Source organism: Equus asinus, chromosome 6 (assembly GCF_041296235.1).
Source record: "Equus asinus isolate D_3611 breed Donkey chromosome 6, EquAss-T2T_v2, whole genome shotgun sequence".
Lineage (NCBI taxonomy): Eukaryota > Metazoa > Chordata > Mammalia > Perissodactyla > Equidae > Equus > Equus asinus.
The window spans coordinates 79,039,845-79,054,673 of record NC_091795.1 but is presented as its reverse complement, the minus strand read 5'-3'; the positions used below and the strand labels follow the sequence as shown (position 1 = coordinate 79,054,673).

At 50.9% G+C, this 14,829-nt stretch overlaps 1 protein-coding gene across 4 annotated transcripts in view; it reads left to right on the top strand.

Annotated features, from left to right (window-relative positions):
- The window catches only part of PLB1 (phospholipase B1), a 136,114-nt gene that overhangs the window by 104,091 nt on the left and 17,194 nt on the right, over positions 1–14,829 (top strand). For all 4 annotated transcript variants that reach the window (XM_070512369.1, XM_070512368.1, XM_014850409.3 and 1 more), the window contains 11 exons: positions 1,578–1,638; positions 2,180–2,238; positions 4,478–4,545; positions 4,813–4,856; positions 5,072–5,171; positions 8,821–8,872; positions 9,845–9,925; positions 11,341–11,403; positions 11,903–11,997; positions 13,311–13,392; positions 14,443–14,547. In XM_070512369.1, coding sequence (XP_070368470.1) covers positions 1,578–1,638; positions 2,180–2,238; positions 4,478–4,545; positions 4,813–4,856; positions 5,072–5,171; positions 8,821–8,872; positions 9,845–9,925; positions 11,341–11,403; positions 11,903–11,997; positions 13,311–13,392; positions 14,443–14,547 — 810 coding nt within the window. The remainder of the gene's footprint in view (positions 1–1,577; positions 1,639–2,179; positions 2,239–4,477; positions 4,546–4,812; positions 4,857–5,071; positions 5,172–8,820; positions 8,873–9,844; positions 9,926–11,340; positions 11,404–11,902; positions 11,998–13,310; positions 13,393–14,442; positions 14,548–14,829) is intronic.

The following is a 14,829-nucleotide window of genomic DNA, read 5'->3' as shown; positions in this document are numbered from 1 at the left end:
CACGTTAGCCCAATGGAGGCTGGTCCCAGGTAAACCATTGACCAAAATCCATTATAATCAAAATGTCAGCTGCATCTGGTCAATGAGGCATTTGTTTGCCGGTTTAATTATTTATGTATTGGGTGCCCAAATGGAGCAGGTGCTGTGCTAAGAGCTGGGTATACAGTGGTGAGCAAAGTGGGTCTGGGCCTGCCCTCTTGGGTCTTACAGAATCATGTATCTTTGCTTCTGCTGCTAGGAGAGTTAACTCTGTCCTTCAGAATCAGAATCAGCATTTAACAAGACCTCCAGGGGATTCGGGTGCCCTGGTTTAGGAGGCACGTGTGGTTCTCCCCTTGTAACAGACGAGCGTGCTCAAGTTCCAACCTGCGTCTGTTAATCTGCCTGGAACGTGCTTGTCTCTGGCTCACTAGCTATCAGGGATGTTTCTAAAGTGCTCACAACCATAGAACTTTTTGTTTTAACTGCATTTTCCCCGGATATTTGTCATCTGCACACAAGCACGTTCTTGATTTCAGTAAAACTTCCATACAGAAGAAGGAATTCATCAGTGTGAGGAATTGAGCAATCCCTTGGGATAAACTAAATTACATCAGATTAAGCAAATAATATTTAAAAGAAGTTTCATTTTTGCTCCTTTGTGAAAGGAGTGTTTTACCAAGGCTTGTCTCTGCTGTAGTCTCACTAAACAGAAGAGAGGAGCTTCCCAAACCTCTGGCAGTCACAATTCTGGAGAATCAGTCAACTGGGCCACACCTGTTTGTGGAGCCCTACTGTGCGCCCAGCTCTGCCCTTGTCCCTCAGGCCCTCCTGGGGACATGCAGGTGTTTGGGACTCTGGGAAAGAGGCTCTTTTTCTCCCCCACTTGCTGGTGCTGGTCATTTCTGTGCCCTCTGCTTCCTACCCCATCCCTTCCTCCAGCATCTGGAAAGGTGCTCTGTATTCCAGGGACCAGGAAATTTGACTAAAGGTGCCCAGTATAGACATTTATTTATACACATATAAGGAAGTTGTTGGCTATTAAGTTAAATATGCAAAAAGATATTCACACGTATAAAAAGATATGCAGAAACCAGGAACTTTGCAATTGTAAAAATTTCATGTTATTTTCCTAAAAATATTTTAACTAATTATTGTTTCAGTCCTAGCATTGTAATTAGTGTCTATTAGCATAATGTTAAACACCACCACCAAAACCCATCTGTAATCTCTTATTAGGTTTCCAAATCTGTGTTCCTTTGGGAGACCACCTGTAGCATGAATTCCCAGCTTCCCCCCTGCTTTGGTATGCCTGCTGGCACCGTGTAAGAGTGGAGATAGGTTGAGAGGGGAAGGACTATGTGAGTGTGCACACACATTACGTGTATTGTGCATAGGGGTAAGCAGACACCCATCCTCCCCCCTCTAATTTCCCTCTCAGTCCATCTACAACTAACAGGTCTTATGCTAACAAGATCCCCCACAGTGACATAGTTCTAGCCTCCATCACAAATTCCTTAGCTAGTCCTTCTTGGGCTGGAGCTAACCTTCCTGTACAATGAGTGTTGGGCGTCGTATCTTTCCTCCTGTTGATTTAGAACTGGGGCAGTGACTTCCTGTGTACCGAGTGGAATCCTCCCAACAGTGTTCCCAGCTCGGGTGAGTGAAAACATCGTCACCTCCTTCAGTTGAGGGCCTTGCTAAGTGTCAGGTTGGGGGGAGACCCTACAAATACACCCCGGAGCTTCGAGTAGGCCTTGATTATTCCCACGCTATGCAGACCTAGATTCTGGGCTGCCCACAAGAAGCTGGCCTGCAGCCACTGCTGGGCTCCCATGTGGAGGGGGCCTCCCCACTTAGTCCCAATGGCAGCCCTTCATGCCTCCTTGCCTGGTGAGGTAGGTACAGTCAGGGATTGAGCTCCTATCTGCCTATGCTCATGACTGCTACAGCTGGAACTTTCCTGGACCCCTCCAGTGTGAACTGGACTCCTCTCAGATGGACAATAGCCATCAAGCCTATTACCTTCAGTGCCTTGGTTGCTTTGGATGAAAGGGGAAAATCTGCTAAAGTCCTAGGCCCGGGAATAAGTATAATGGGGACCTGTGGGACTAGAGCAGAAACTCGACTCCTAGTCAAGTTTGTACTTTAAAAGGAAGACCTCCCTGTGACCATCCATCTTTTTGCTTCTCTCCTCTAGTCCATGAGCTCCAACCAGCAGACATCAAAGTGGTGGCCGCCCTGGGTGACTCCCTGACTGTGAGTACTGAGCTGAGCCAGGCCTGGGCACCTCAGAACCCAGCTGGGCCCTATGCAGAATCACCTCTTTCTTCATACTGGCTGCACATTCAGCACTGAGCTGACTCTATTGAGAACCTACTGGTGTCAGGCACCCAAACACAGCCAGGCAGCCACAAGACATCCCCAGGCAATCTAGAATGCCCTGCCCTCTCCCCTCCACAGTCCCGCTCAAACACCACCTCTTCCACAAGGCCTCCCCTCCATCCCCAGATAGAAGCCAGCCATCCCCGTTTCCACCACTCCCAGGCAGTTCATCTGTGTGTATGGCACTCACCCAAGTCGGCCTGCCTCTATCGGAGAACTCATTTCCATCTACCCAGGTTCATAGTATGGTGAGTCTTACCTACACGTTGTCCAGCGCCCCCTATCCCATTTAAAATGTGTTCTTGGGGCTGGCCCGGTGGTGTAGTGGTTAAGTTTGTGCACTTCAATTCAGCGGCCCAGGGTTCACCGGTTCGGACCCCGGGAACAGACCTGTTCACCTCTGTCAAGCCATGCTGTGGCAGGTGACCCACCTAAAGCAGAGGAAAATGGGCACAGATGTTACCTCTGGGCCAATCTTCCTCAGCAAAAAGAGGAGGATTGGCAGTGGATATTAACTCAGGACTAATCTTCCTCAAAAAAAAAAAAAACAAAAAACTGTTCTTCGGGGCAGAAGGAACCCAATTCCTGCACATAGTACAGTTTCACTAAATGAATTGTATTAGCCAACTATTTAGTGATTGCTGTGTGCCAGATACTCTGCTAGCAATTCTGAGGGAAAAGGAGTATGAGACGTAGTTGTAACCCTCAGGAAACTTGTGCGGCCGGGAAAACAAAAAACTTACACAGAAGTAGATAGATAATCAGATAGGTGATATACAGGGCTTTTAAAACAGGGCATTGGTTTCTGTAAAAACATACCATGTCCCCATACGTGTGTGAACGTGTTTTAATTTTGGTGTGAACGTGGTGAAAGCTGTGGGAGGATATACACCAGGTTCTTAACCATTAATAAGCTCTGGTGGTGTGTATATGTGCGTAAGGGGCCAGGAGGGGATGTACAACCTGTGGCAGGAGGTGAGATTAAGATGGAGGTAGGAGCCAACCCCGTGGCTGAGTGATAAGTTCGTGTGCTCTGTTTCGGCAGCCCCTGGTTTCACTGGTTCAGATCCTGGGCGTGGACATAGCACTGCTCATCAGGCCATGCTGAGGCAGCGTCCCACATGCCACAGCTAGAAGGACCCACAACTAAAATATACAACTATGTACTGGCGGGGGGTTGGGGAGAAAAAGCAGAAAAAAAAAAGATTGGCAACAGTTGTTAGCTCAGGTGCCAATCTTAAAAAGAAACATAAAAAGATGGAAGTAGAGGTAGATTATTACTTTTTAAAAAATCTTTGTATCATTTCACTACTTATGATGAAGATATGTTATTCTTGTAAGTTTGAAGATGAATTTCTTTTGTTAAAAAGACAGGGCATTTAGAGAAAGCTTTATAGAGGAGGTAGGAGCTGACAAAGGTCTTAGAGAATGAATTAGAGATTTAAGGTCTGGAAAGGTGAGAGTTCAGCATCCTGGGAGGGATGGAGCGGGTGGTAATGGGGTAGTGGGTCCAAGGCCCTCATGCTTCAGAAATGGTGACAGATCAATCTGTTCAGACCTGAAGGTTCGTGTGGACAGCAAAGGAGGGAATCAATGAGGGGAAGAAAAGTGGGAACCAGATTATGGTGAGCTCAGAAAGTTGGTGAAGGGGTTTGACTTTGACCCTGTAGGTAAGGGAGACTCACTGGAAGGTCCCCCCCCCCCACAACCGCCCCGAAAGGGGAGGCGTGAAGGAAGAGGTGTGCTGGGAAGAGCAGTGAGCAGCCCGATGAGACGGGAACAGACACTGGAGACGATGGGCTCAGGTGGGAGGCCACAGTGTTGTCCATGGTGAGGAGATGAGAGTCTCAGCAGGGAATACGGCAAAGGGAACAAAAAGAAAGGGATGGGAGCTAGAGATGTTGGGAAGGAAGAATCTTAGTTCTCCCAGGACTGGGTTACTGGTGTGTGTGGAGGACTGGGGAGTCAGCACGACTCAGAGATTGAGGCGGCCTGGAGAAAAGCCAGTGCCATTTTCAGAAAACGTTAATCCAGGTCCTGGCTGCTACACCAGCACTGTCCGCCTGCCCCTGGGCCGAGCACAGGTCTGGAGCCTTCTCTTTGTCTTTCACAGACAGCCGTGGGAGCCCGCCCAAGCAACACCAGTGAGCTACCCACGTCCTGGAGGGGACTTTCCTGGAGGTGAGGCTGCTCTCCACTCAGTTTGAATTGATGACACTGCCCTGAAGAGGCACAAGTTGTGTGTTTCCTGGGTCACTCCTTCAGAGACAAGGCTGGATCCCCAGGCCCCAGTGCTGAGATGCAAGGAGACTCCTGACGCTCATGTCAGTCCTAAGGGTGATAGGAATGATTCACCAGGGCAGACTCTCTGGTGGTGACTCATAAATATGACGATATGTGAAGCAGCAGGTCAGGGTGATCTTAACAAATATACTTTCTCTTCCCCAGCATTGGAGGGGATGGAATCTTGGAGACCCACACCACACTGCCCAGTAAGTAGCAACACAGAGAAGCACCATCACTATGGCCATAACAACCCCGTGCTGAGGCCAGGGCCTTCCCCTGCGTGAGGGAAGAGAAGGTTATCTGCAAGGAGGGAAGTCAGCCAGCCCTGGAGACCCAGAACCACCCAGCCCCACACTTGTGCCCCAACACTGCATGCCCATCTCCCTCTCACCTCTGTTCCCTGCTTCCTCTCTCTTAAAAGACATTCTAAAGAAGTTCAACCCTCACATCCTCGGGTTCTCCACCGGCACACAGGAGGAGACGGCAGGACTGAATGTAGCAGTGGAAGGGGCCAGAGCTCGGTGAGTTGACCTGGATATGGGAGGGAGAGTGGAAGGCAAGGCTGAGAGGTCAGGGTGGGACACAGGAGGAGGAGAGAAGCATGGTGTCTGGGAGCCTGGCCCTCCATGGGCAATAATAGCTGCTGTGCATGGAGCACTTGTGCATGCCTGACCTGGGCGACCCCTTACATAGATTATCTCATGGAATCCTCATGCCCTCCAAGATGGGTACTAGCACGAAGGCCCTGAGGCTGGACAACTTCCTAAATGGCCTAAGGTTATTAGAACAAGTTATCAGCGGAGCCAGCCTCAGACCAGGCTGAATCAGAGCCTTCACTCTGCCCAGCGAACTGTTACTGCTTCTCTGGGGCAGCAGGAGGGAGCACTTGAGGTGGCTTGACAGGAAGCACGTCCTCCCCAGGCTGCGGGTGCCGTCCTGCTGACCTCAGCTCGACCTCCCTGCCCAGGGGGTCAATCGTGCAGGGCGGTTCTCAGCACCGGAGGAGAACTCAGGGCATGACCCTGCAGAGGGCTGCCCTTCCTCTCTCCCCCTCGCCTTGGAACATCGAGTCCTTGACTCTGAAAAAGCTATTTTGACACTAGGGAGTTAGATGTTAGGGCCCCTGAAACAGCCTGGCGGTTGTTTGTTTTCACTTGGATTTCTGTTGTTGACAACAACCCAGATAATTAAAGCTGAAATGCCTGACGGCGTTCATTGATTTTCAGCACAGAGCGTGCTGGGTATCTGCTTTGTAGAAGGATTGCTGTGCTCACATCACCAGGGAAACGACACCGGCTTGACTCACTCTGTTTACAGGGAGCGGTCTTTCAGACGCGGTAACCCGGCCCTCAGCTCTGCTGGAGTCTCTGAGCCACAGGAAGCAATGTCAGTTCCTCAACGTCATAAGCAGGAAGAACCTATTTTTTCTGCAAAAAACTGGGCTTCATGGGGGCATAGTATCAACACCTAATTGCTGTTCTTACCATTAATATTATTATCATTATTGTAATCATCATGGTTTTATTATTATTTCACAGCCCAGACTTCATTAACCGGGAGTTGATTCCTTAGTCTGTTGACATTCAAGCTCCTCTCCCCTTTCTTGCTTTGCTTTGCTTCTCTTGCTGTCTCTTCTATTTTACTGTTGCTCGGTGCTTCCACCAGAATCAGTGGCAGGGGAAGTAGCCGAGACCTGCAGCTTCTTGTTGGTGTCTCTGATGTCCGGTGCCAGGGAAAGGAGAGTCAGCCATTGACTTAAGTAAGCAAGGTGGGAGAATTGTCTTCTGACTCCTTCATCTGTACTCTATCTTTTAGTACGGGGTGGGTAAGGATGAGTTCACCTAAAGAGAAATATAAAAGCACAGCAGAACAACGAAGATAATGAGGCCCGGGGTCAGACCATCTGTGTCCAGATCCCAGCTCCCAGACTTGCTAGCTGTGTGACCTTGGGCAAGTCACTTAGCACCTCTGAGTCTTAGTTTTGTCATCTCTGAATGGGGATAATAATAGTGCCTACTTCTCAGGGTTGTCGTAAGGGTTAAATGACATAATCCATGGAAAGCACTTAGTACAGTATATAATGTGTTTGCAAAAAAAGAAGTTTGCCATTATTCATTTCAAAGTTTTATTCAACATCTAATTTACCTTCCATCAATCATTAAGCAAGAATTCACTGAACACTTGCCAAGGTCTGAGCCCTTAGGTGTTATTACTAAAAGATACTAAAGAATCAAAAGGTGCACTCCCTGCCTTAGCCAAAGAGCTTACTGATGTCCCATGCTAGGGGAAAGGAGACTAAACAAACAGGATATAACTTTTAGGAAAAAAAACAGTGTTGCATATGGCAATATTGTAGACTGAAATGATTTTGTACCTTGGACTACAACTGAGAGAACAGAAAAGCGTGAAGTGTAGACTGGGCAGTCCAAATACAGACGCAGACCTGGAAGGGACTCCAGAAATCATCCAGCCCAAACTCTCCATTTAAAAGATGAAAAAATCCAACCCTAGCAGGCTTTGGTAACTTGGGTGAGTTCACACAGCAAGTTAGTAGCAGAGCTGAAAGGAGAACCCCGGTCCCATAACTCCCAGAGCAGAGCTCTTCACACCAGGACTAGAAAAGGAAATGAAGGAGGTGTGGATAAATGACTTGGAGCGAAGGCTCCTGAGGAAGATAGGACTTGCTCTGAGCCTGAAGGGTGGGAAGAACCTGGCCGGGAAGAGGGGAGGAAGTGAACATTCCCAACTTCCCCGGTACTCATGAGGGCTTCTCACCCATGAATTCCCCTAGTCACACAGTAAACCTATTAAAACGTTATAGGCACTTCTGTGGTGGCCTTTAATGGGGACAGGCTTTCTTTCTAGCTTTCTCATATACCCATCAATAGCAATAGTGTACGGGGTACAATCCTGGTGTGTAAATGAGAACCAAGGGCAAAGATGGTACTATGTGTGCTTGACCACGTGCCCAGTTCGTCATGGGCATGCAAAGATTTAAAATGCCCATCCTGTACCAGTTACTGCTTTTATAACTTCTTCCATGGCTGAATCCTTTTGCTGACATAAATTCTCATATACACAGCTTTTTTTTAAAAAAACATACTTTTTTGAGGTATAATTGACTTGCAATATAGTGCACATATGAAAAGTGTATAATTTGATAGGTTTGACACATGCATATGCTTGTGAAATCATCACCACAGTCAAGATTATAAACATCACACCCACAAGTTTCCCTGTGCCCCTTTGTAACCAGTCTCTCCCTCCGGCCCCTTCCTGTCTCTACACCACTCCCTGGGCCCCAGGCAACCACTGACCCGCTTTCTGTCACTGTAGTTTGGTTTTAACTTTCTAGATATTTATATAAATGGGATCATAGACTATTTACTCTTTCCTCGTCTAGCTTCTTTCACCTAGCAAAATTATTTTGAGATACATCTGTGTTGTTGCGTGTATCAATTGTTCATTCCTTTTTATTGCTGAGTAGTATTCCATTGACACACAACTCTTCTCCAGAGTGTTCATTTCCTTATTCACGGCAGGAATCTGGGAGATGAAGGGAGAACTAAGCCTGTCCATATTTGTCTCCCCATCCTGTTTTGTTGGGAGGGGAAAAAAGTGAGAAGATGGGGAAGGGTGTGGAAATCCAAAGTAACCACAGAGAAGAAAAGCAAAAGGATTAAAGAAACAGAGAGTGGGACTTAGAAGTAAAGGTCAGAGGAGTCAGGAAGTCTGGAAAGAAGAAAGCTGAGGGATAATTTAGGGCTATGACTTTTGTCAAATATACAAAAGGTTATTTTTAAAACTGGAAGCCGAATAAGAGCTGAGCAGGCTCAGCTTGCAATCAAAGAGCTGGATGAGGTATAAGGGCACATCCCTGGTGGGAAGGTCGAGCAGATCCCACCCCAAGTGGCCAGAGGATGGGCTGCAGAAGCAGGTGGCTGGACGAGCCCCTGCCAGGGTCTGGATCCATGTGGCTCTGAGGTCCACAGCAGCTCCTTATTACTAGGTTGGGATTTCTTGAGAATCAAAAGCCTTCCAATACACTCTGAAGGAATAAACTTTTTGATATTTTTCTTCCTGAAGCACCTGCTTGCCAGGCCAACATCCTACAGCTTGAGCCCTTGTTCCTGAGCCAGCTCTAACGTCCCTTCTCATCCCTCTGCCTAGGGACATGCCGGCCCAGGCCCGGGACCTGGTGGAGCGAATGAAAAACAGTCCTGTGAGTACAGGACCCCGGGCCACCCTGAGAGGAGCTGGGTCTCCAGCTGGGGTGGGTGCAGCGGCCCCAAAAGAGGCCCCTGTGCACCTCAGCAGCTCCTGCTCTTGGCTTGTCCTTAGGAGAGCCCAAATGAGCCACAAGAAGCAGGTCTTACCACAAAGACGCCCTCTTTGCTGCCCCCGACCCTAGTTCCCGCATGCTTACCCCGAGGGCCAGCCGCAGGAGGGAGAGACCCCCGAGGGGTGTTGGCAGAGATGCTGGCCTTGGCCTCTGGCAGTTGCCCACTTTACCCAAGAGTTGGCTTCTTGGAACCCTATTATGTAAATGCTGGCTACTAAAAGTAGGTTTCTCCTTCCAACCCTTCCTCCTCCCACTCACGGCCCCTCTAACCCTTCTCACTTGCACTTTTTTTTTTAACGCTCTACGCTTACAACTTGGAATTCTGCTCCTGGCAGGACTCCTATTATGGTGGTGGCTGAGGGGAAAGCGGGCTCCTCCGAGGGCCCCGCAGCCCCGACCCACCTCTCAGTCCACTCAGGGCTCTTCCTCCAGGCCCCGCCCTGTTCCCCCGCACTGTCCCAGACCTGAAGAGCTCCCCTAAGAGGCAGCTCTGGGCTTTCACTTCTATGTAGATGCATCTTTTGCCCTCGGCTCCTTTGAAGGCCTGTAGATCACATTTCAGGGGTGTGTCACCACACTCTACTTCAGTATAGGCTGCAGCTCTCCTAGGAGGATTTCGAAGGGAAAACAGTCCTCCGCACTGTGTGAGCAGCCACACACATGTACACACACACACGGATTCTCTGTGGAGCCCCTTGCTCCAGCACCAAGGTGAGGGCAAGGAGGCTCCACTTGGCATCTTCTATTGTGGTCCAGACGGCGGAAGGCGCTTGGGGGGCTGTGTGGTCTGGTGAGCACCACCTGCGTTTGCGCCCTAGTGATGCCTGAACTCAGGGTCTTCTGTCCCCTCAGGAAATCAACCTAGAGAAAGACTGGAAGCTGATCACACTCTTCATCGGGAGCAGCGACTTGTGTCATTACTGCGAGAATCCGGTAGGCCTGACAACCCCATTGGGAACCTGAGAAAGGAGTGGCTGACCTCTGTCATTGTCCATGCCCAGGGGCCTGATCTCCCTCAGGGGAGTCACACTGGCCTGTTCTCCCAGGCAGCCCCAGGGTCACACCCACCAGGTGAGACCTGGCCTTTCCCACTGTTGAGTGGCCCCTGGGAGAGCAGTGCAGTCTAACATATGTTCTCTGGTATCCAGATGGGTGACTGGTGCTTGGAGTCCCTGCCCCTGCTTTTCAGGGGGAGGGAGGGTGCACAGGGGGATGCTGAAACAGGTTCATAAAGGGGGTTGGGTAAAAGTGAGCTGGTCCCAACAGTATGGCTTGCAGCCCTTCAGGGGCATCCACCAGTCAACCATCCTCAGCCAGCCAACCTGGGACTCCAACCCATTCCTAACGTCATTTCTAGGGGGCAATATGTCCAGACTTACAAACTTTGGAAGTTGTAACGTTTGGAATACATCTTGTTCTAAGTTGGGGACATCCTGTGTTTCATTTGGCCAGAAAAAGGCAGCTGCCCCGACTCAGAGGTGGAGGTAGAATGTCTGACAGTCACAGGCAGGGGAGAAGGCATCTGTCACTCCTCGTGGCTCAGAGAACCAACCAATTCTCCTGATGAGAATTACCCTCCACTGCACAGGGGTTCTCTCCCTTACTGCCCGGACTCCAGAGGCAGAAGTCACCAAACCCCGTGGGGATTTAAGTGTCACTGTGTCCTGAACTCCAGGAGTGCCTGGAAGCCAAAAGTGACCCCAGAACCACCTGTGGACACTTGGTGCAGGAAATGCCCCTACTTGCTACCGAATATCTGTCCTCATGCGAACAGTCAGGTTTACACTCCTGAGAGCATCTTTCTGTGAAAAGGACCTGAAGGTCACAACCAGGATTAACTCAGGCCACAGTTTCGGAGGGGCTAAAGCACCTTCCACTCGGGAGATGGATCTGAGGAGGAGACCCCCAAGCTGAGTCACAAGGGATGGCAGTTAGAGGGAGGCGGTGGGGCCGGCATGGGCCAAAGCCCCGAGGAAAGAGACAGCATGGTCCCCAGGGGCACCATCGGGGGTGAAGAAGGCTGAGGCCGGTGATGGATTAGACTGGAGAAGTGGTGGGGCCCAGCATTGTCAGCATCCCTCTGGGTTCGAGAGACGGTGGAGCGGGCTGTGGCGGGGGTTGCTCATGCTGTCTAGGGAGGGCTCAAGGGATGACTTCTTACGAAGACTCTATGTCCACCAGAAACAAGGGCTGGGCTTCCCAGCACATCCAGTGCCACCGAAGCCCCTGTACCCACTCTGCCACCATCCCAGTCCCTAGGGCCCTCCTGTGCTGGGTACTGGACCACTCTTGTCCTCCTCACAGAGTGGAACTCAGGGCGTGTGGAAAGCCCCCTTCTTTCTTCACAGGAGGCCTACTCAGCTGGGGAATATGTTCAGCACATCCAGCAGGCCCTGGACATCCTCTATGAGGTAGGAAAGAGCGGCTGCATGTCCTTGGGTCTCATTTCCTGCCAGCAACCTGCCTGTCTGCGCCCTCACTGGAGGTGCCTCTCCAGGTGCATCTAGGCAAGTTGTATTCAGTGAGATGTACGCCAAGCAGAGCCCCGCTGCCAGCGGGCACCCGGATGGGGTGGAGGCAGCTGCTGAGCTCCTCGGCGGGGGAAATTCTAAGTGGTGGCAAAGAGCTTGCCTCTGGAGCCAGTTGGCCTGGTTTGCAGCCCGGCACTGTGGCTTACCGGCAATGTGACTTCTCCATGTCTGTTCCCCAATCTATAAAGTGGGGGCGAGAAAGAAGATTCAGTGAGATAATACAAGTCACGTCCCTCCTCTGGGACTCAGTTTCTCTATTGATAAAATTGGGGAGGGAGGATTTGCACTGCAGATGATCCCCTAGGCTCCTTCCAGCAGGCGCCAGTTCGCCCCCTCAACTGCCTGGGAACTAATGAAGCCCACCCTCTGCTCCCCACAGCTTCCAAGGGCTTTCGTCAATGTGGTGAAGGTCATGGAGCTGGCTGGCCTGTACCAGGGCCAAGGCGGGAAATGCTACATGTCACTGGGAGCTCAGTAAGTTGGCGGTCACAGTCCCGGGGTGAGGTCAGCTGGGGAGAACAGGGCTCACAGACACCAACAGATGAGACAGACACAGGCAGAACCAGTCAGGAGGGCTGGACATCAGCAGCTGGCCAGGGGCTTGGAAAACCACTTGGAAATGCCTCTATATTATTGAATGCCTCTGTATGCAAGTCACTTCATTTCTCTGGACCCCAATTTGCTTTTCCATAAAATGGGACAGACTGAATGATCCTTAAGATTCCCTGACGTTGTCTATGATTCCAAACTCCAACTTTAGCGAGTTATTCCGTGTTTGAGAAGCAGCAAAGTGCAATGAGCTTAGGAGCTGTGGGACCTTGCACAAACCACATAACCTCTCTGGGCCTCTTACTCCTCACCTGTAATACCTCCTTGCAAAGTAAGTGTGAGGTCTAGAGAAAATGCATGTGAAGTGCCTGGCCCCAGTGGGTAGGCTCGCAGGAAATAGCTTTTATAACATCCTTGATAGGACTCTCCTTGAAAGCCAGTCTTGGAGCTAAGGTACTGATGTGCAATCTGAGAATTCTTGCTGGGGACTGGAATTTATTAAAGCTCAGCCATGACCCTGGCGGGAAGTTGCCATCTTCTGAGGCCAGAGGGTCACCCAGAGTTCCTGCGGCTGCTATGGGGGAGGAGATTCTGCAGCGGGCAGAGGAGTTAATGGATTTGCTGGGAAGGTGACCAGGAGGTTGCCATTCTGCTAGGAACCTGGTTCCCAGGTGGAGCAGCCACTGGCTGGGGAATAGGAATGGCTCCTGCAGAGTCGGCCGGTCTTGCATTCCACCTTATCAGGGTATCTCACGCTGGTTGACCTTCCCCAGCTTGCCAAGAAACTCTCCACTCTGGAGCCCTGAGGGAGAGTCCTAAGCAGCTGGAGGTAGAGATGGGAAGGCCTTAGGAACATGAGGAAAGACTGGGCCATCGTGGCAGCCTTCCCCAAACTCCACCCTTCCCATCCCTTCCCTGGAGAAACTCCAGGAGCCACTGGCTTGGGAAGGGGAATAGGCAGCCTGTCCACAAGGAGACCTGGGCATCGGGCGCCAACTCTTCCACCTTTTCTCTCAACAAGCACCTGTTGGACATTATGCCGAGTTATGAGTCTGTGACCTGGGTCCAAGAGTCACCCAAGGCTGTGTGGTGGAGGCACCTGTGTCTTACCGCCCTCCCACATCAGGCAGCACTGGGTCCAGGCCTGGCAGGGGATGGGAAGAGGGGTGATCAGCCTCCTGGGGGCACTGAGCTAGGCCGCCCCGGGGAGCCCCTACATAGGATTCATTGTCTCATAGGAGCAACTGCACTTGCCTCAGACGCTCCCAGAACAACTCCTCAGAGATGCAAGAACTGAAGAAAGTGAACTGGAACTTCCAGGTGAACCTGCACCCCTCTTCTTCCTGTCCCAGCTGGGAGTCCTCGTTACTCCCAGAGCAGGGCTTTAGCTGAAAGAAGGCCACTCCCTAAAGACAGATCACTGCCCATGAAATATTTATCCAAGCGTATCAAACACCAAGGCTGGGAGGGGGCAGCGAGTGAGAAATCTCAGAGGGGAAGCTGGGAGAATCCCCACCTCCCAGCCTAGGGTCAGCGTGAGCAGGTGAGCAGGACTTGGTTCCCAGAGTAGATTCCATGTGGTGGACACCACCCGTCCCGCAGAACCATGGTTCCAGATGCCCCCTCACCCAGTGGAGGGAGGGAAGTGTCCGCTGCCCAGTTTGTCCCCTCCAGCCTTCAGATCAGAAGGCCTAGCCCCACCCTACTTACCTCTACCCCAAATTATCCTCACCCTCTCATGTCTGCTTCCCCAGCACACTCCTTCTCAGGTCCATCTCTGCTCCTGCTGCCCCCTCCCTTGACATGCCCACCCTGAGCTCTTCTGTAGCTTATCCATCTCACGCACAGGGCACGTCGTCTTCCCTCTTCTAAGAAGCTCCACCCGACTAAACTTCCCGCGCTTCACTGGTTCTCACATTTTTCACATCTTGTCTCATTTTCCCAGATTGATTATAAGCTCCTTGAGGATAAGAACATCTTGTCTATCCCTTTTACGGTCCGCATTTTGGGACTCCGTAAATCCAACCACCATAGACACTCATCCCCAAGTTCATGGGCATTTAGGGGAGCTGAGGTTGAGATGCTCCCCATTTGAGCTGGAAGTGGAGCCCTGCGTTCTAATTTACCTCTTCGTGCAGTGGGAGCAGAGGCGGCCTTTGGCCCAAGCAGTCTGGTCTTACAGAGATGTCAGAATGGAACCGGGTGGTGTCGTGCACGGGTGCAGACTAAACGTGTGCACTAGAGCAGCCCCTTTAGGTGGCCTTTGTCTGGGGTGGTTTGGCCCTAGCACATCCACCCCAAAACAGCAGGACTAGAAGCTGTCTGTCCAGCCTTGCCAGAGGTTTGAGCAGCCTCTCTCCTCACCCCCAGAGTGGCATCTCCAGGTTCTCCTACCAGCACCAGTACCTGCAGCGTGAGGACTTCGCGGTGGTCGTGCAGCCCTTCTTCCAGAACACTCTTGTCCCCTTGACCGAGGTAAGCTGTGGGCAGTTCTGGGAGGCACGTGTGTAAAGGTCATTCTTAGGCAATGTATTTCCTTCTCTACATGGGCTTTTTTTGACCCTCTCTCTCTGAGAGGGCTCCCAAGGGGTTGCTTTTTCTGCTTTTCCTCTTTTTACTTTGTGGTATGATTGGAATTTGGAAAGATAAGGAGAAAACCGACAGCGACCAAGCTCCCCAGGCATGGCCCTGCCATTTGGTGGATTGGGATAGAATGGAAGGTTTCCTAAAAATATTATTCTTTTTCAACTATTGGGG